This window comes from Bombyx mori, chromosome 6 (assembly GCF_030269925.1).
Source record: "Bombyx mori chromosome 6, ASM3026992v2".
Classification (NCBI taxonomy): Eukaryota; Metazoa; Arthropoda; class Insecta; order Lepidoptera; family Bombycidae; genus Bombyx; species Bombyx mori.
Window position 1 is genome coordinate 329,976 of NC_085112.1, and position 22,618 is coordinate 352,593.

A 22,618-nucleotide genomic window follows, 5' to 3' on the forward strand; every position below is an offset into this window, starting at 1 on the left:
TGACAGTCAACTTAAATTCACCTCGCACATTAACAAGTCTGTCACAAAAGCAGCTCAAATGCTGGGATTTTTGAAACGTAACTCGGGATATAAACATTAGCGCACCAAAATCTTGCTTTACCAAACCTTGGTGCGCAGTTGTCTTGAGTTCGCCAGTGTTGTATCGACATTTCTTCTTTTATTTTTACTTGTTGAATTTGAATTTCAATATGTTTTCGTTAAGTATCCTTTTTGTTTTTATTATTGTCTTCCATCTTCGAGCCGATGAATTGCCAATGTTATGTACGCCGTTATTGTCAATGTTATGTTTTAATTTCAATGTTAAATGTTTGTGATGTGGTAATACTTTTTTTAATAAATAAATAAATAAATAAAATAAATCGATAAATATTTTAAATTTCTGAGTAGCGATATATATGCGTACATTCCCAATCAGTTCTGCGAATTCTTCTCAATGTTGAAAGTACATTTAGAATCGGTGGTCGTTTTATGACGACATGAAAGTGCCTGATAAAGCCTACTTCGATTCGGGCTAGAAACAGGCAGGGTGGTAATAGACGTTAGTGTTGGCTCACGGCATGCTCTTTTATCTAGTACGCGAATATATTTTATTGTGGGTACTATGGACGAAACAATATACGTAGGTAGGTTGAGGAAGCCCAGAGACAAGGGTCTTTGTCTTCCCATAAATATACCACATAGGCCGTTACAAGTTCTTCTGTCGTCGATCATGATGGAAATCGCTCCAGATATGTATGTATACCAATGGTTCATGGCGAAAATCAATCGTGAGGCTATATAGACAAAAAATGCTTTGTAAAATTGGCATGGATCCTGGATGAGTACCGCCGGCGCCTTAGTTGACGGCATAGGCAAATATGGTTGACATAACGACGTCATTATGTTAAAATATATAAGCTATTCGCTAATATTTTGCATGCGTTTCTTGGTATATCTGGTGTTATCATCACGATAATTAATACCTTTAAAGGTTCTATTAGACTACTTGTCAAATAACTTTTCAATTCTGACAGAATACGCTGAAGTATATTTCGTTTAAATTAACAAGCAATTACAACATAATTCATTTCAAAGAACACTTAATGGAAAATGTGGCGGATAAATACACGTTATCTGTAATTGTAAATACCAAGAAGTTGTAATTTTAAAGACAAAAAAAAATCTTTATTTGGTTAATATTAATAAAATTATTCTCCGAGATATCCGAAACTGTTTGCTTTAATTGAAAAAATATTCAAACAATCCTTTTGTAGATAATTGATATTATGGCGCCTCTTACATTAGTCGCACTCAGCCGCGCGTCACTCAAAACATTGTGCTAAATAATTTCATAGGAAAATCTTCAAAAGTGATTATTTATTAGCTGAATCCTTCTTTAGCGTGTGTTTTTGTCTGCGTTCCCGTTGACACAGAATTGCTTTAACCTGAAGATTCTCTGATGTCTGAGGTGTACTGTATACATCGACGACTCATTTCGTTAATTAACTGGAAGCCCCTGTCGTATTGTTTATATTTAAACTAATTGAAACGTCGTTGCCCCGACGTCCGTTAAATGCTATAAATGGAAGAAGTAAACATCACGTTTGTCATATTTACAAAAGTTTAAGAGTGTGTGCAGATAAACCATTTTAAATTTTGCATACACGAAAAAACATTCATCTATTCACTCGATTGGTTTAGCAGCTTGAAGCAGCTTATGGTTAAATTTGTCATTGCAGTTTTACGCGTTCGGAATTCAGTTTGCTTAATATTTCCATTTATAAACTAATTAACATGCTTAACGCAACGATAACGTTGATTACAAGACGTAAAGCAATTACAAAATTCATTAAACTGAAAGGAAATATTATTTTTACATCCACTCATTAAAAAAATTGTAGGCAGCGGCTTGGCTCTGTCCCTGGCATTGCTGATGTCCATGAATGACAGTAACCACTCACCATCAGGTGGGCCTACAAGGGCAATAAAAAATCATGCATACACACTTCTTCTTCATGGTTCCAAGCCGGAAATACAAATACATACAATACATCCACACAATGGAGAGGTCTTGGGTATGTGGCCTCGTGAACATGTGAACATTCAATAGTTCCAGAGAACTGGCTATGCCATCACCAAGCGGTGTACTCCGTATCAATGACGTTTATTCCGAGGACTTAACATCATCATATTCTAACGGGTGGTCTAACCGCGGCCAACCCAAACTTTTTATACCCCTCATCCCATGTTTATACATCATACTAGCTTTTGTCCGCGACATCGTCCGCGTGGAATAGCTCACAAATAATGCTTTATTTTAGAACAAATTTGGTTAGCATAAAAACGTTATAGGGAGCCAACCTTAACATAGATTTTTAGATCTTTTAAAAGGGAACAATTCTGTCATACATTATTTTAGCGAAACTTTAACCGTTTCTGCAGCGCACGCAGCGGAAGCTCTCAAAAGGGAAAAAACCCCGATTATGGAACATTCTTTATTGGTGCTCCGTTTGTATTGGTCTTAGCGTGATGTTACATAGCCTATAGTCTTTCTCGATAAATGGGCTTTCTAACACTGAAATAATATTTCAAATCGGACCAGTAATTCCTGAGATTAGCGCATTCAAACAAACAAACTCTTCAGCTTTATAATATTAGTATAGATTAAAACAGAACGCAAAAATTTCTAGTGCATAAAGTAAAATCTATTTTGTAGCCAAGCTCAGAGACTTGTAGTGTTGTGAGATTCGAACTTTGTGGAGCGCCAGCGTTAATGCTTAAGCAGTAACTATCCAATAGCTAGTGATCTACTTGAAGGATCTCTGAATGACTCCAAGATTTTGGTTATTTCAAAGGACAAGGACAAGTGCCCTGTACAAGGACTATGCGACGTCAAGGTTCACGTGAAAACATTGACCTTGCTTTCGTCATGCCAATTGTGGTGCATTAGTTACGACTCACATCCAATCGATTGTTTTTAAATTGGTAGTAATGTTGACCCATTTTATTGTTTCGAGCGCGTCTAATAATGCGACTACAAACAAACTCTCAGTTGGATCTCACTCGGTTTGCTATTTATGCAAAATGAAGTGATCTAAAGGTATATATGGTTAAGGGAGTTGAGGTAAAAGATTCCGATGCATTTGACATAAGTGGTTGGGTGTACCATGTGTCAGCTCGATAAATTGTGTTATTGCTTGAATTCTTTTATTGTTTGTTTGGTTTGGGAGCAGCGCATAGGACGACCCTAACTCACTTTGTGCTAAATGATATAACAAATGTCAATGAAACTTTTCGCAACACAAAAACTCTCAACGTATGACTGCGGCGGCGTTCACGTTTAGAAGGTTATCATTCCCACATTAAAAAGATCACTGAGATCGTATCTTATATTAGTGATAATAAAATAACATTCAACTATTCCTGTACTCGAAAGGTTGAATGGATGCTTCTATTTACAATTTCACAGTTTAATGAACTTATAAAAATAGTCTGTTTCGTTTCACTCGCACTATCGGTCGCGTCGTCTCGCCGTGTCCTAATCATGACTTTTCAGTGACTTTCTTTGTTTTATTTTCTAACTGAAACTTACATTACGACATTAAAAATAAATTACATGTTTTATTTATGTTGCTCTGTTGATACTATTAGTGTGTGCGCATTGTCAATAAAAGTTATATAAAATTATAATTAAAGCAGATAAACAGCCTCCTTACACTGACCATACTATATACTAAGAGCTCTGGCTACCAGTGCTAATATATAGCATATTTTTTCGGTAAGATATAATTAGCAATGTTTACTAAACGTGGGCAAACGAAATCACATGATTTTAAATTGGTACTGAATGCCGTTGGCCGTTAATATGGCTGGCTCGGCCTTCAGACGGCCTCCCAGCAGGGGTGAATCGGATGATTAAAAAGTTACCCATTCAGTCTCAAGCTAGAGGTTCCTACTGTGTCATGTGTGCTGCAAGCACATGTATGAAGGTTACAAGTGAGTGCTCTCCGACACCGAATATTAAATCTCTGCCGTGAGCCTTGTACCGCTGGGTTACAAGTCGTGCGACAGTAAATATAAACTGTTCTTGACTCATACGTCACTATCTACGCTAAGCTCAAAGTTTGGTTTTGACGGTGTGATTGCGTACGTCGCATCTGTTACAACACACATCGGACTCGTGACGTAGTATCGTTTATTGTTACTCTTCTTACCGTTGCTGATACCGTTGTTGCCATACGAATAATATATTAGAAGAAGTGTCTTTCGTGAGAAGCTTTAGGTATTCAGGTGTCTTGATGCGGAGATTGAGTCCCTGGATCATCAATACATGGGCAGTCACTGTGGGCTGGAGTGTGCAAGATAATACAGCTCACTAAACAACCCTAGGGTTGTTTTTCCGCTAAGTTCTATTTTCGCCCCCACAGGACTCTGAAAAGGCAACTGAGTAGATAGCGCTGCCTTTGATCGGCGGCAATAGGAAAAAATGTACGTAAAAGGACTCGAATATTCGTTTAAGCATTGTTTAAATATTATTTCGCTTACGAAACGCAAAATCCGTAACTAAACAACTCAATAGTTATGCTAAAACGTATGCTACTTGCATCTATTACTATAGCAGTAAAGTTATGCTATGGAAACTACTAGATTATGAATAGTAAAAAATTAGATAACCATAATATTTAGGCGGACGTAATCGTAGATCCTGCAATCTTTTTCTGCCATTCCTTTGGTGAAGTGGACACGAGTAGTATGACGCACAGACAATAAGTTGCTTAATGAATTGAACTTTGTTGAAGACTACCTTATCTTTACCTTCCAGATGACTACGAAGCTGATCAATGCTGAATGCTCTAAATATATCTTATGAATCCCAATACCTGCGGAATATGGTGCGATATTAATTGAGATTAACGCGCGGTGGCATCTTTATATTAGTGAAAAAATCGTATAAACGACAAAAAACTCATATTTGACAACAAAGAGCTTAATCTATTTTTCCTTAACTATCCAGGTAACGGAAGGTACAGCATCGGTCTAATGGCAACGTTGAGTATGGCGGCTTTGGCCATGGCCATCGACATGTTCGGCTTCTCCGTCATCGTGACAGGAGCCACCTGTGACTTCCAGTTGGACCTGAGTCAGACCAACATTTTACTGTCTATGCCATTTGTCGGTAAGATCTTGTGATATCTTCATATGGAGAACTTGATAAGTTTTAAAACTATTTAATTTCTTAAATAATTTATCTGTCTTCCAGGTCCAATAGCAATGGCGTATCCATGGGGCTACATAGCGGATACCAAGGGTCGGAAAACCAGCCTGCTGATAGCCATGTGGGGTAGTTTTATCGTCTCCGTTGCCAGTGCCTTTGCCCCGAACTGGGTATTCATGGCTGTTATGAAGTTCATCAGTACAAGCTTGTAAGTTTTGAAGGTATATTGGCAACCCTTATAGAACATGCTGATCTGGTTAGCGGAGCATTCCAATGGCTGCGCGATGATTTTATATAAAAAATCAAGAAATATGTCCAGTACGACCACTGTAAATATCATGATTGATAGCAATAAGAGAGTTCAGTATCATTTCGGCTTTATCGTGTGTCATAGCAATCATGCCTTCTCATTAGAAAGGTGATATAATACTAGGGACCCTTTGATATCATGTTTCAAGGTAAGTTGTGCCAATAACGTTCTGATCTCAATGGATGCCTGTAGCCTCTTAATATCAGATACACTGTCAGCTCTTTTGCTATTTATAATAAAAATTGGCTTATTAATACATCGTTTGCCACACGGTGATGTTGAAGCGAAAATTTTCATATTTCAGTTTTAAGTTAATTCTTAAACATTGTGCCTAGATTCATTATTGCGAACAGTGAGTCACACATCGTTCGCTGAGGCAGCGAGCGTGATTGGTGAACATTTCTTCAGCACGTCTCAAGCTAACGATTCTGTTTCAAGGAACCGTTAAATGTCGGTCATTGTTTAGCGACGTACATTTTGTGGGCACTCAACGATAATCTCTAACAATTGACCGGTCGTTTAGATAACGCGAAATATTTAACAAATGGTCTGGCGTATGACTTAGTGAATGTAGCTCGGCACGTTGAGAGTTATTGAATATTTGATGTACAACACGTGATTACACGTGATTGCTAAGACAAAATTAGTGTAATGCAGGTTCATTTGATAAAAAATGTACAAGTAGTTGGAGAAGTAGTACCTATAAAGGGGATGAATGAAGAAACACGTTTTAGTTAAGAATATGATGGTCAAATATCTTCCAGTGTAGTCTATCTATCAAGAATTCAAGAATGCTCTTCGACAAAACTAAGCAGATGCTAATGAGATTACCGAAGGCGTGTCCGAAAATAGATAATGTTCTACGATGAACAGATTTAGTAGCTTAAAGAAATCAGAACGCCTCGGCCTTTTTGTTATGTTTTTTGTTTGAAGAAAAAATTATTATCATCATCATAACGCTCGGCAAGCACCACGTAAGCTATCGTGAGCACATTACATATTTGCATACATTGATACAGTAGTGCTGTCTATTTTTCTGTTTATTGTATTTTTGTGTTTGTCAATGAGTAGACGCTTATCAACTCTCAAAGTCGGGTATCCCACGGATATCTTAATAATATACCTTTGTTCACGATTGACTTCCACGGTGAAGGAATAACATCGGTAATAAAAATCAAACCCGCGTAAATTATAATTTGCGTAATCACTGGTGGTAGGACCTCTTGGGAGTCCGCACGGGTAGGTACCACCACCCCACCTATTTCCGCCGTGAAGCAGTAAGGCGTTTCGGTTCGAAGGGTGGGGGTAGCCGTTGTAACTATACTGAGACCTTAGAACTTGTATCTCGAGGTGGGTGGCGCATTTACGTTGTAGATGTCTATGGGCTCCAGTAACCACTTAACACCAGGTGGGCTGTGAGCTCGTCCATCCATCTAAGCAACAAAAAAAATAAAAAAATATGTATCCACGTGATCAAGAATCTCTATTTCACATTACTTGAATGTAATTAATATCCCTTTTTACCCTCAGCTGCAGTTGTGCTCAATCAGTGACGTATACACTCCTCGGTGAGAGCTCATCGGAAACATTTCGAGACTCATACATGCTCATCATGACAAGTGTGTTGGACTTCAGTTTAGCTGTTTACGTTGGTAAGTTAGAATATGTATGAATACGTATATGTCAGTGAAAACTATTTTTATTGTTGCAGATGGTCAGATCAACTCACAGTCCTTCTCGTTAAGTGTTTATTCGAGCTCTTAGATAAGACGTTGTGGCAGTATTGGGACGGCTGTACCCGCCGGTCGGACCAACAAGACTTCGTACCACAAGTGATTAAGGAAATTGTAATTTGTACATTATTACTGCTTCACGGCAGAGATAGGCAGGGTGATGGTGCCTAACCATACATACGGCCTGAGAAGACGTCCTACCACCAGTAATTACGCAAATTATAATTTTGCGGGTTTGATTTTTATTACACGATGTTATTCCTTCATCGTGGAAATAAATCGTGTACATTTGTTAAGTACGTATTTCATTGGAAAAATTGGTACCCGCCTGCGGGATTCGAACACCGGTGTATCGCTACATACGAATGCATCGGACGTCTCATCCTTTAGGCCACGATGACAACAAGCAAACATCCATTTATAAATAATGAAAAATACAAGGGCTACCCGATGAGTAGCGGACAGGGAAGCTTAAGCACTGGTCACAATTGGCAGATAGTGCATAATTAATGACATAGTTTATTTTGTATGCTAATTAGAAAGGTAAAATAGCCATGAAATAAAATTAGGTAAATACTTTGAAAGACTACCTATACAATCACACTTAATGTTTAAAATTTGTGTTTGTTGCATCGAACGTAATAAGCATGGAATAGATAGACAAAAATATATGTAATAATGTGCAGAAATATTTGTTCATATCTTTTCCTGGCACCATAAACAATAATAATATACATAGAATGGCTCGACTTGAATACATAGTTAGATATTATAGCATTGTTTTATTTGATGGTTCAAAAGAGTATTCAATACAATGTTGTGATAAGTAAATGATGTTTCGCTTTGTGGAAATCATTACATCCTGGTATGTAAGGTTAGTTAATAGAGCGTTTCGTTGTAATAATAAACAGCTATAAGTGTCTGTGGTTTAATGAGTGACATGTCCGTTGTACTCATATAGCGTAAAGCGACTACATTGCTGAGTAGAAAGACTGCTTTATAATAGTGCCGAAATTCCAAGGAATCTTCCTGCAATTTTCGGAGCGTATAGGAATTCTTGGGATCGATGTATTTAGACTTTTTCAGTATCGGAGTTATTTGGAAGGTACAAAGCGACGCAATGCTTCAAGCTAGAACTAAAGCTTTTGCATTACAAAGCCCAAGTCCTGCCTCGCGTGGAGTACTGCTCCCATCTCTGGGCCGGGGTTCCCAAGTACCAGCTACTTCCATTTAACTCGATACAGAAGAGGGCCGTTCGCATTGTTGATAATCTCGTTCTCACGGATCGTTTGGTATCTCGAGTTTTGAACTCGTGTATCTATCTAAACAATAAATAAATAATAGTTTAAAAAAACTAACAAAATACGCATTTTATAAAAAATCCAAGTAAAAAATAGAAAATAAATTTTTATAAATTTGAATTAAAAATAGCATGTAGTTATAAATATTTTATGAACAGATATGAGTAGAAGGGTTATTTTGATAATATCCTGAAAAGCACCCCACGCTTTTTTATAATATAATCATTTTTACTTACACTATTTCTAATTCAAATTTATTAAAATGTATATTCTATTTTTTAGTTGGATTTTCTATTAAAGCGTATTTTGTTACTTTTTTAAACTATTATTTATTTTACTTTTTTATTTGAATTTCAATTTTTCAATTTTTTAAATTTTTTATTTTATTTTGAATTTTCATCGGTCTTAAAGAGTATACCAAATTTCGAGTTAATCCGACGTTTTGCAGGGGGTCAAAATCATTTTCAAAGATTCCGTTACAAACACACATGACATACGTCTGAAGCTAATAAAAGCGTATTAAAAAATTAAACAATAAAATTTAATTTTCAGTTGCCGCCTATTTCATTCTAAATCTCCCATTCAGCTTGAACTTTGGCTTCATAACGTTTACGCCATGGCGTCTCTTGACTCTCGTCCTAGCGTTGCCTCTGGGCATCAGCGCTATGGGGATGCATTTCTTCTACGAAAGTCCCAAGTTCCTTGTCAACGCTGGCAGAACAGAGGAGGCAATTGAAGTCCTAAAGAACATTTGGTACAGGAATGGAGGCTACGGTGGCAAGTATGCTGTGAGTATTCATGAGTTTACTTGTTTAATCTAAAGGATACATACAATTGTATTTAGCTAATATGTTATTAGTTATACGAACTAATTATAAGTCGTCATTTATATGAGACTTATTCGTTTTGTCTTAAAAATACGTAAATGTCTAGATCAAATTTTATAGACAATTTTATGTTCTTTTTATTGCCTCTTTAGGCAGACGGGTATATGGCCCATCTGATGGTAAGTGGTTACCGTTGTTCATGGACGTAATAAATATCAGGGGCACGGCAAAGTCACTTCCCGTCGCGAGCAGTAGACACATCAGTAACTATACTGAGACCTTAGAACTTATATCTCAAGGTGGGTGGCGCATTTACGTTGTAGATGTCTATGGGCTCTAGTAACCACTTTAAACCAGGTGGGCTGTGAGCTCGTCCACCAAACAAAGCAATAAAAATAAATTTATGTGGACCAGCAACACCACAAAAACTATTCGAAACATCGCGTCGGTACAAAATTAAATTAAAATAACAAACTCGAGATGAAAGGATTAGTTCGAACATGTCTACTCATTGTTTTGTCTACTGATACTAGTATCTAGGTCGTATATAGAAAAAATTCAGAGACAGATATCTCGTTTTTTATCTACGAGTATTTTCATTGCCTCATATTTAGTTGTGTGGGGGCCCACAGCAGCCAGCACCTTCGTCTCTTGTTGTGGGTGTCGTACAAAGCGTTTAAACTTTATCCGTATAAATTGCGATCGCCAACTGGAATTAACTGGTGCTAGCGCATTTTGTGCCCGCACCTCTCAGGGTACCATCCTGTCTGCGACCAAACGTCCTGGACTGAAGGTTGGCGCAGCTGTTAAGCAATACGACTGAGATTTAGAGCTTGTGGTTTAGGCAGGTGCCTGTGATAATATTACCTACATCGGGCGTCTTATTCTTTAGGGCACGACGCTTGCAAATTTAATGCTAAAGTATTTTAAAGTTGCTTTTGATTATAATTGATTAATATATTAATAATAGCTTTGCACTTGCTACGCCCAATTAAAAAACAGGGCTCTAATTGTACAGCTGTTGTTTACGGAATGCTCATTACATTAATTGTTACGGTCATCTTGTTATTTATCCAATTACAGTTCGCAAAGATAATGTTTCATGTATAGAAATACTTAGAACAACATATCGTGGATAAACGTGGACTGTGGCTCTTTTTGGTGGCTTACCGGACCCCATAGACATTTACAACGTAAATGCCGCCACCCACCTTGAGACATGAGTTCTAATGGTCCCACTTTTAACAGTACAATGGCTGCCCCGGCCTTCAAACCGAAACGCATTACTGCTTCACGGCAGAAATAGGCAGGGTGGTGGTACCTACCTACTCCTACCACGAGTAAAGAGATATATCTTGCGCGACGGAATTTTTATTTTGAAGTTTATGAAGTTTATGTCCTGAAAGGTCCTGTTCATATATGAAAACTTTTATAAGACCACGCGTTGCACAATTTTTCTCCCCTTGCTTCTATCTTCGGCAGCGACCAACGACCTAAACTTAAAGAACCCCTGACGGAGGCTATTTCAGATTACTGTGCAGATTATTTCATGCATACCCACTTACGATCTGGGATCTAAACTGTTTTATGCACGTGCTTTTAAATCCAGTTCAGCGAGATCTTTTTAATAGTCTAAATGTAAATTGAAACGAAATAAAATCAAATATTTTTTTTTCCAGGTCAAAAAGATATTCTTAGAAGAAGAGGGAAATGAAAAACACAAAGATCAATCCTTACTCCAGTCTCTATGGGATCAGATAGTACCTATCTTCAAGCCTCCACTTTTGACGCGGAGTATACAATTGTATTTCCTGACCGCTGTTATTTATAGCACGTAAGAACTTACTCAGATTATACTTAATTTTATTAAACATAACGTTCACGTGTACGTAATGTGAGCTTTTGAAGATACTGCACTTTATACATTGCACCAGGCCGGTGTATAAAGTTCCTATTACATTTTTCTGTTAATCCAAACTGCTGACGTGAATAATGTCGATATCTTAATGTCGTTGGGGTATTTTGAGGTGTGTCAAGGATCCAGAACTACTCAGCGGATCCAGCCTGAGCCCGTCAGCTCCTATAAAGCAATAAAAATACAAGCTAATTTATTTAACCGCAGACATTCGTAACAATTGTAATTTTTTTTTTATTGCCCTTGTAGGCAGACGAGCATACGGCCCACCTGATGGTGAGTGGTTACCGTCGCCCATGGACTTCAGCAATGCCAGGGGCAGAGCCAAGCCGCTGCCTACCGCGTAATACTCTCCACAAGCCTCGTTTGAAGAAGGACATGTCTTATGCATTATAATACTTATCGTGTGTTGAGAACCGGGCTTAACTGTACCATTTGCTTGAAGTCTAGATAACACCTAGTTTATTTATTTATTTTTATTTATTTATTACACTTCATGTAAAATTTACATTGACGGACTTAATACCTAAGGCCTTCTCTACCAGTCAACCAAAGGTAGTGCAGAGTAAATAGTGGTAGGTGCAATGAAATTTATATAAAATTACATATACATACACAAAACACAAAGCGTAAATATATATATACATATATACACATATACATATACATACATAATACATAATAGTTTATGCAGTATTCAAAGGAATATGTGTATTAACAAATTCACTTAACAAATATCTACAAGTTAATAAATTCATGATGGTTCTCCGTGGTCTACATCGCTAAGGATCCCAAGAAAATCTTTAGGAGGTTATCACAGCGCTCGATAACCTGTATAAAAAGTCCATTTCGTTACAATATCCTTTACTCTGAGCTTAATTCCAGGAACAACAGCTACTTCATGTGGTTCCCATTCCTGGCTGAGAAATTCACATCAGGTCTCACTTCCAACACTACTGATGTGGAGCAAATCGATGGACTATGCAACACCATTGTCAGTGTGGCGGCAAATGTTACAGTGCATGTAAGTCTCGATTCTTCAAAACAGAGCAGATTAAAGACCCGACTATCATACTTATAGACATCACTTATTTTTGCGCGAAAACTTAGCAAAAAGATTTAAACAAAGCAGTACATATTTCGATGAGGTAAACTTAATTTAAGTTCAATTAAAAACATCAATTTTTTTTTTATTGCTTGCTGGTTGGACGAGCTCACAGCCCACCAGGTGTTAAGTGGTTACTAGGGCCCCTAGACATATACAACGTAAATGCATTTTGTGAATCTGCGCGGGTAGGTACCACTCTGCCCATTTCTGCCGTGAAGCAGTAATGCGTTTCTGTTTGAAGGGGGGGTAGCCGTTGTAACAATACTTGAGGCCTTAGAACTTATATCTCAAGGTGGGTGGCGAATTTACGTTGTAGATGTCTATGGGCTCCAGTAACGACTTAACACCAGGTAGGCTGTGAGCTCGTCCACCAATCTAAGTAATAAAAATATGCATTTTTGTGGCTTATGCACATTCTTAAGAAATGTCTTTGTATTTATCACAGCAAGCTCTTTTTATGCAATAGGTTAGGCATTTTGAGTAGACTAAATTATGTATAGACTGCGCAAAAACAGAATTATTTTACTAACGATTGTCGTATTCTATTCACATATTATAAATAACAATTTTTTTGGTCACATTAAGAAAAACCCACAAATCTATCAACATTTTAATAAGATTGCTTATAAAATAGCGCCAGGCGCATCAATAAATAAATAATATTAAGCACAATATGGCAAAATCAGGTAGGAGCCTGTCACAGACAATGGGCCAACAGTCAGAATGAGGAATTGAAGTCCTGATTCAAAGCTGGTTAGCTGCTGGTGGCAAGCCTTATTGTAATTCCTTGTCTACACCCTGTTTTTAATTTTTTTATAGCTTATATTTCTTTTTTTTTATTGCTTAGATGGATGGACGAGCTCACAGCCCACCTGATGTTAAGTGGTTACTGGAGCCCATAGACATCTACAACGTAAATGCGCCACCCACCTCGATATATAAGTTCTACGGTCTCAGTATAGTTACAACGGCTGCCCCGCCCTTCGAACCGAAACGCATTACTGCTTCACGGCAAAAATAGGCAGGGTGGTGGTACCTACCCGTGCGGACTAACAAGAGGTCCTACTGCCAGTGATTACGCAAATTATAATTTTGTGGGTTTGATTTTTATTACACGATATTATTCCTTCACCGTGGAAGTCAATCGTGAACATTTGTTGAGTACGTATTTCATTAGAAAAATTGGTACCCACCTGCGGGATTCGAACACCGGTGCATCGCTACATACGAATGCACGGACGTCTTATCCTTTAGGCCACGAGGACTTATTAATATTAAAGTGATTTAATTTTCTTATTCCAGGCGAAATGCTCAACAGCAATGGAGGTGAGTCTAGTCTGGGCCAGCCTAGCCGAGGGAGTCTCCTTTGTGATCGTGCTGTTGGCTATAACCAAGTTCGCCCGGAGGAAGAAACTGCTGCTCACCATTATTCTGGTGGTCTCCTGCTTCTCAGCCATCGGAGCTGTCACTGTGATGGAAAATATGATCAGTTTCATCCTGTTCTTCGGCTTACTGTTGAACGAGCTGTGCATAGGATTCATATTCTCATATTTTGTTGATTTGTATCCTACTTCTTATCGGTGAGCTTGTGTTTCTTTATTTAGTTTTGTGTGATTTCAAAAAACCTTTGTACCGTATGTTCCATGGGGAGTGCTCTGAGCAATTGTTCGAGATGATACCGGCATCTCGTTTTTACCATCGCACCGCCCGCCACCGGAGTAGAGTTCATCCATACTACCTGGAGCCACTGCGGTCATCCACAGTGCGTTTCCAGAGGTCTTTTTTGCCACATACCATCCGGCTATGGAATGAGCTCCCCTCCACGGTGTTTCCCGAGCGCTATGACATGTTCTTCTTCAAACGAGGCTTGTGGAGAGTATTAAGCGGTAGGCAGCGGCTTGGCTCTGCCCCTGGCATTGCTGAAGTCCATGGACGACGGTAACCACTCACCATCAGGTGGGCCGTATGCTCGTCTGCCTACAAGGGTAATAAAAAAAAAACCTATGTCTAGTAGGGTATAATATGAGTTCCCATGGTGAGCTGGGACAACCTTCATGTTACTGTAGTAAATCAGTCTTAAAGTTTGAAGTAGGATAGCCGTTATTGTGTTGCAGTGGTTATGATGGCAATGGGGATCTGTCGCTCAGTCCATGTTGGTGGTGCGGAGTTCCCATGTAGTGGAGTCAATTAGACAATAGACAATAAGAGTTACGAGTTACCATCCCAGCTGTAACTTTACATTAAAATTAAAGATAATACCATAGTATGCAGTTAATATAATGGCCTCCCGTTAGACCGCCCCAGACGGTGCCGCTGGTGTCCCGGAACACTCCGCTGGATTAGAACCAGCCTGCCGAGTGCAGATGCTTGAGGGAAAAGTTCAAGGAAATTATAATTCTAGCTTTGGCATCATTTAATATACTTACGTATTACTTTACCGAGATATCGAATACGTAAAACAAGCAAATCTTAAGCACACAGAGCAGCGGTCGGGGAACCGGGGTAAATTACCCCAAATGGGGTAAAATGAAATTTTGGGGGGTAAAAATGAAACTTTTGTGAGTAAAAAGTATATATTGAAGTGAAACTTCTTTAGAATCGTTGTGATTTCAAACTCGATGAAACGAAATGAAATGAAATGAAAAAATAATATTTTTTTCAAAACTATCACGGGGGCTGTAATATGAAAGATGCTGAAAAGAAGCGATTTCGGTTTTTTTGTTGTTCTTCGCCATGGGGTAATATCAACTTACACAAAAATATTTTGGGGTAATAATTAAAAAAGTTCCCCGACCGCTGACATTGAGCCTGTTACAATTAAATCCTACAAGACGTTTAATTTTTACCTACATAATAATATGTACTAGTTACATTTAATGATCTGCGCCACATCGTTTATTTTGTAATTTTCTATAAATATAGCATTGTAAATGTGTGTGAACTGAAAACCAGTAACGGTAATTAGAAATCAGACCAGTCCGCTGAGTTTGTTTTGCAGGTTCTTCTCAGGGCTGTGGCTTTTTGTTTCAATGATGGTAGAGATAACAGGCTTAGAGGCTTAGACATTCCAGAAATATGTTTTGATGTCGTTCAGTTGAAACAACTAATTGGAATTAGATTAAATTGTTGAGTAGATGTGACTTTGTTTATTTTTTACAATTGCTGTCGGAAACCGAAACATGAATAATATCGGAAAATTTACTTAATAACGGACGATGCATTTTCGATTCCACTTCGCAGACACGGTCGGAATGATCCTAATGAAGCTTTAGAATACAATGATCCATTTTATTTCCGCGATCCTAAAAGGAGTAATAAACACGTAGCTATTGCTTAGTTTGAACTCATGAAGTAATGGTTCATGGAACGCAATAATATGTACTATCACGTTATTAAGTTTAAAGTAAATTCTCAGTAATTTGCCTGGTCGAAGATCCTCCAGAAGTTCCTAGTCGCGAAAAATAGATGTATCTATTACTCCTACTTAAAATCTATTTAAAAATAAAGTTGATTAATAAATAGTAATATTTTATTTTGTAGTTTCTCAAGCTAATCTTAATGCTAATTGTAAATAGCTATAGTACGATTTCACTTTAAAAATTCAATTTAAAATGTGACACCAATGAAAAACCTACGGGGCTATGTGTTTTATTGCTTAAATTTATATTCACCATTTATTTCCGGACGTTGCGTTTTACATATTTGTGATGTATGTGAGTGATGTATGTGTTTTGTTTTTTCTAGTGGCATGGCGGCGTGTCTGGGGGTGATGGTGGCGAGGGCCAGCGCTCTGGGCGGAGTCAATATATTAGGAGCCTTCATGTTGTCACACTGCTCCATAACATTCTACGGTTGTGCCGCTATGCTGTTTTGTAAGTATTCTCAAGTGAAGTTTGTGTCCCGCGGACTTATTTAATTATGCACCTACTGATTTAGATATGTATTATTATGCCTAGGGATTCTTGCCGATTCTTTTCGGTAGTAGGACTGTGTTCTGTGAATTATGTATCTTAGCCAAAGAAATGAACGAATTTTTAATTAAAGACTTTTTAATTTCAATTTTATCCTTGAATATTTTGTTGTTTAACTACGGTGTAGTGTGTAGTGTTGGTAATAATGGGAGTGAGTATGAGATCTCCTGACCAACACAACGGTAGAGGCATCCGTGCTGTTAGGAAACGGACCCGTGACTAATAAATAGTATGATTTAATAACTAACTAAACTTATATTTTTATCTTGAAAATCTAATCTAACAGCTATAAATGTTTTTGTCGTCATTTAAATTCATTAGCGCCTTCAACGAGCTAGTGGAGACTTTATTTTTGCAATATTTCAATGGACAAAACAAAACCAGTTACGTTTCAATTGTTTCGCAAGTATGTAGGTATTATTATTAATGTAGAAGTTTTGCTAAATTAAAAATTAACGTCATTATTTTTTGCGACATGTTCATGGTTATATTATTAAGGTATTTTTAATCTCGGTACCTAATTAATTATTATATTATACTTGTACTTATACTTGTATTATTTGTTATTATTATTATACTTGTATTATTTAATTATGTATATATATTGTACTTAGATAATAAGATTTTTTTATTCGTTTATCAAATTAAAAATTTACAAACACGTAATATTTCGTTTGATATATTTTTTTATAGCTTAGATGGGTGGACGAGCTCGCAACCCACCTGATGTTAAGGGGTTACTGGAGCCCATAGACATCTACAACGTAAATGCGCCACCCACCTTGAGATATAAGTTCTAAGGTCTCAGTATAGTTACAACGGCTGTCCCGCCCTTCAAACCGAAACGCATCATTGCTTCACGGCAGAAATAGGCAAGGCGGTGGTACCTACCAGTCCGGACTCACAAGAGGTCCTACTATCAGTAATTACGCAAATAATAATTTTTCGGGTTTGATTTTTATTACACGATGTTATTTCTTCACCGTTGAAGTCAATCGTGAACATTTGTTAAGTACGTATTTCATTAGAAAAATTGGTACCCGCCATCGGTGCATCGCTAGATATAAATGCACCGGACGTTTTATTCATTAGGCCACGACGACTTGATATTTACAAATAGTCTGAGTTTTGAGTTAACAAGGTAGTTAATAGCACAGGGGTAGCTCGCTGGTATTAGAGACTGGAGTTACAAACCTCAGTAGTCTGTTACTACTGCACTGTTACTAATGTTACACGTGACCGAATCATCAGACAAATGTCAAACTATTTATTAACAATAACAAATCAAATAATTAATTCAAGGTTTTAACGAATTAAAACTGTCACAGTTTAAGGTATTGTTTAATTATGTGTGAACAACCAACAATTAACTTAAAGATAAGTAATTGAGGTAAACAAAATTAAACACTTGTCTATATCAACTGAAGGACTGACTTTTTTCTGGAAGCTTGGTAGTCTCTCCCACTCCACCCGCATACGTGCCCCCCAAAGACCCACAAGGGGTAACAAATGCGGATGTACGCGTTATAAGGTTTTATTTCTGACAACTGTTTTTACAGCTGGTTGAGTGTAGTTAGAGGACGAGTAGTCGATATACTAATGTTCTGAAGGTATTGACGCTTCTCAAACCGTTGCCATCACGTCTCCTTCGAGTCCGTAATGGGTATTTTCAATAATTTCTCGTCGGTATTGAAAGCAGCTGTATAAAATGCAGCATATTTTTGGCGACAAGCAAAACTTGGGCGTAGAATTAGAAGTTGGGAACGGTATTTCATTACGTTATTTAATAATTTCAGAAGCTTTATTATATACCTTAAGTTCAATTTTAAAATTTGATAATCTTAGTATATATAAATCACGGGTCACGTTGTTTGTCCGCGATGGACTCCTAAACTACTTAACCGATTTTAAATTAATTTGCACACCGTGTGCAGTTTGATCCAACTTGAAAGATAGGATGGTTTTATTTCAATTAATGGTCGCAATATTTATTAATTAACAATAAAATGATTTCTTATGTTAATTTTTGTTATTAACTGTAAGTTTCATAAGTCTAAAACAGATGGCGCCTTAAATCAGTTTTTACAGACAATTGTAATACTGTCTGACATTAATATCTCATAGATGGCGCTGTGTTAAAAATACCAACGTTTCACATAAGCTACAATTTAATGGCATAAATTCCTCCCGATCCACTAACGGTGCTTTTAGGTACTTCAAGCACCGGTCACCGTTTTCGTCGAACCCGTCGCTTGCGACGAAGGGCTCGACGAGTAAATTAACCCTCAGACACAGCCCACTGAGTTTCTCGCCGAATCTTCTCAGTGGGTCGCGTTTCCGATCCGGTGGTAGATTCTGCGAAGCACGGCTCTTGCTAGGGTTCGTGTTAGCAAAGTCATCAGGTTTGAGCCCCGTGAGCTCACCTACAAACGTTAGGGTTACGCTGAAATAGCCCCTAAAGCTATCAGCTTAGGTAGGAAAAAAAAAAAAGGCATAAACACCACGTGTTGCTGAGGCTAAAGTATAAGTGAAACTTATTTCTTAGTAAAGTGAAATCCAATTGTTCTTACTTTGTCAATTTTTGGTATTAGCATAGCCAGCCGCGTGTTATTTAGAAACAAAAACCTTAGCCACAGCAACGTGTGGCCGGGTCTGCTAGTTATATAATAAATCGTCGACCTTATTACGTCAATTGTAATGGAAATTCGTACTGTTCAGACGTAACTATTTCTATTGATTGTTTCTTTTCTTTTTTCAGGTGCCATTTTAGTCACCAGCATGCTGCCTCCAGACAAGAGAAAGAAAGAAATAGGGCTGTGAAGAGATTCAGTGGTAATTAATTATGTTGCGCGCTTTGAAGCTAGTCGGATCGACATTATTGTGTATACTACGTTAGGATAGTGATAATTAGATTAGTTTTAGTTACTAAAAGTTATTAAAGTATATTTTTTCTATTTAAATTGGTTTTATTTCATTAACAACCCAAGTATTCTCTGCTTAGCAGCGACTTATCATCTGACCGAGATAATTATAGTTTTCGAACAAAACTTTAACCAACTGAAGAGGATATTTGGATTGTTATAATTAAAAACTCGAATTAACGCCTTTTTAGCCTATGAGACTATTCCAGCTACGCTGTGACTGGTAGTTGAGCTTACGGGGCTCAACCTGAGAGACTGTACTAGCACTGGCCCTAGCAAAAGCAGTGCATTGCAGAATGTAACACCGGATCGGAATCGCGACCCACTGAGAACATCCGGCGAGAAACTCAATGGGTGGTTTCTATGGGTTAGTTTACATGCTGATCTCTTCACTCAAAACACCGAGAGTGGATCTGGGGGATCTGACAAGACATGTTTCCGGCGACGGCGCCTTCGCGTTGCCCTATCACCTTATTGTGTTGCTCCGCTTTGTCGAAGTAGCGTTCTGACAGTACCTTAAGGTACTTACGTATCGGTACTTAATTTAGATCCTCGTAAAGGCATTGTCGGCTTTGGGTGACTTGGAGAGAGTTTTTGTGTATGCTGGCCTCGTGAGCGAACACTACACTTGTATAGGCATGAAAGAGCGTAAGCAAGTTTTGTAGAGTGTCACCTTGTTACGAAGTGGTGTACTCGTATCGAGCGATGCTACTATGCCGATGTTCAAGGCACTTAATTTTTTTTCTAATGACAAAAAGTAAACGAAGTGCTAGAACAAAAAGACCTAGGAGAATCCGTTTATGGTATTTCGTGTCGGAGTCAAATGGAATATGGAGAAACTAATCTGTAAAAACGTGTGATGAACTCAGCTGTTTAAAATAGGAGCTCTACACCAGTGGAGCGTAGAGGGTTGTGCCATGAGAAAGTGGAGATGACGAGACCCTTGCAAACAGCTCTTTAGATCACACCGCGTGGAGCCTACCGTATAAAACACATTCGAAGTTGTATTTGCATTTCAATTGCTGCTTTTCAAACCGAAGGCATGACTACTTTGTAGCATAAGTGGACAACGCCGTGGCAGCAGCCGAATCAGGTAAAATTTTGGTAAACATAATAATTAAAACTAGTTTCTTCTTGTATTTGTTCTTATTAATTTTATCCTGTTTTGAAAAAAAAACGTGTCCGGACAAACAAGTCAGATCTGCGAATTTTCATACTTGGTATAAAAACAAAAAAAAAATGCTTCTGAGACACAAAAAATAAAATGGTCTTTAAAATTTATTACTGGAATTTTGCACGAGGTAGATGTACGTCCTCACGGTTCACCTAACCTAAGGTGTTTACCGGAGCAAAAAGACATCGCGGCGTGAATTCCTCCACCCACACTACCTTTTTTTCACTACTTTACCTTACTTTTTTTTGTTTATTACCCTTGTAGCGGGCTAGTGGCCCACTTGATGGTGAGTTACCGTCGCCCATGGACTTCAGCGATGTCAGGGGCAGAGCCAAGCCACTGTTTACCGTTGAGCACTTTCCACAAGTTTCGTTTGAAGAACGTCATGTCACAGTGCTCTTTTTTTCCTACCTACGCTGATGGCTTAGAGATACCATATCAGTGTCACAGGGCTAGTAGGTGAGCTCATGGGGCTCAAATCTGACGTTGTTGCTAACACGAACTCTAGCAAGAGCCGTGCTTCGTAGAATCTACCACCGAATCGTCGTGGCCTAAAGGATAAGACGTCCGGTGCATTCGTATATAGCGATGCACCGGTGTTCGAATCCCGCAGGCGGGTACCAATTTTTCTAATGAAATACGTACTTAACAATTGTTCACGATTGACTTCCACTGTGAAGGAATAACATCGTGTAATAAAAATCAAACCCGCAAAATTATAATTTGCGTAATCACTGGTGGTAGGACCTCTTGTGAGTCCGCACGGGTAGGTACCACCGCCCTGCCTATTTCTGCCGTGAAGCAGTAATGCGTTTCGGTTTGAAGGGTGGGGCAGCCATTGTAACTATACTGAGACCTTAGAGCTTATACCTCAAGGTATGTGGCGCATTTACGTCGTAGATGTCTATGGGTTCCAGTAACCACTTAACACCAGGTGGACTGTGAGCTCGTCCACACATCTAGGCAATAAATAAATAAATAAATAAATAAAAAAGAAGAATCGGAAACGCGATTCACTGAGAAGATCCGGCAAGAAACTCAGTGGGTTACTGTGTCTATGGGTTAATGTACTCGCGGAGCCCTTCGTCGCAAGCGACGGGTTCGACGAGAACGATGACCGGTGCTTGGGGTAGCTAAAATCACCGTTATTGGGTCGGGAGGATCCGAGATGACGTGTTTTTTTTGCGACGTCGACTGTGTACCATTCGGTCCACAGGATCAGCTATGTAGTAACCGGTCACAGTGCTCGGGAAACCCCGCGAGCGGAGCTCATTCCGAAGCCGGATGGTACGTTGCAAAAAAGGTCTGTGGAAACGCACTGTGAATGAACGCAGTGGCTCCAGGTAGTATGGATGAACTCTACTCTAGTGGCGGACGGTGCGATGGCAAAAACGAGATGATGGGATCATCCCAAACCATTCCTCAGAGCACTCCCCACTTACTTCACTCAATGAGGTCGAAATTTTAATGCTCTTGAATGATCGTAATATAAATAAAATAGTAATGTATGATTCTCTGGCTACAGAAAAAGCCAAGATGATGACTACCCGTGCAGACTTATAGTCCGCCGTATCAACAGGAATTATGAAAACACTATTATTTGTGGGTTTAATTTTATTATACCATCTTATCCCTTCATCGTGGAAGTCAATCGTGAGCATGTATTAAGTACGTATTTCGTTAGATCAATTGGTATCCACCTGCGGGATACCACCGCCGGCATAGCTACATCACTCGATACGAATGCACCGGGTTTGTTATGTTTGAAGTTAATGACACTTCAGTTTTGAACATTCAATATTTTTCGTAAATAATTAATCTGAATGGCGAGATTTATCTATGCTGTAATTATTAATTTATGTTTTTTTTGTTTATTTTTAACGACTTAAAGAATATATTTTTCTATTGTTTTAATTAAATTTAATTGAATGCTTTGTCGTTCAGCTATAAGATAGTTCTAAATAGAAGGCGAAAGAGCATCGAACTTACCTGACGGTGAGTGGACCCCGTGGGTGACATCCGACAGTACTGAGCGGGACTCAGCCGTCTGTCAGATCGACGGACAACGAGAAAGGATATTCAGGACATGTTATGATAAATAGCCACCAAGAACATCCGAGCTATGTATAATAGATTGTTTCAC

The 22,618-nt window shown here is 38.4% G+C and overlaps 1 protein-coding gene across 2 annotated transcripts in view; it reads left to right on the forward strand.

Moving 5' to 3' along the window:
- The window catches only part of LOC101741156 (synaptic vesicle 2-related protein), a 30,894-nt gene extending 11,560 nt beyond the window's left edge, over positions 1 to 19,334 (forward strand). For both annotated transcript variants that reach the window (XM_021348278.3, XM_004926550.4), the window contains exons 2-10: positions 5,015 to 5,176; positions 5,261 to 5,423; positions 7,056 to 7,177; positions 9,112 to 9,347; positions 11,066 to 11,220; positions 12,187 to 12,325; positions 13,712 to 13,989; positions 16,154 to 16,281; positions 19,139 to 19,334. In XM_021348278.3, the coding sequence (XP_021203953.1) occupies positions 5,015 to 5,176; positions 5,261 to 5,423; positions 7,056 to 7,177; positions 9,112 to 9,347; positions 11,066 to 11,220; positions 12,187 to 12,325; positions 13,712 to 13,989; positions 16,154 to 16,281; positions 19,139 to 19,200 (1,445 nt within the window). In that variant the 3' untranslated portion in view covers positions 19,201 to 19,334. The remainder of the gene's footprint in view (positions 1 to 5,014; positions 5,177 to 5,260; positions 5,424 to 7,055; positions 7,178 to 9,111; positions 9,348 to 11,065; positions 11,221 to 12,186; positions 12,326 to 13,711; positions 13,990 to 16,153; positions 16,282 to 19,138) is intronic.
- The last annotated feature ends 3,284 nt before the right edge of the window (positions 19,335 to 22,618 follow it).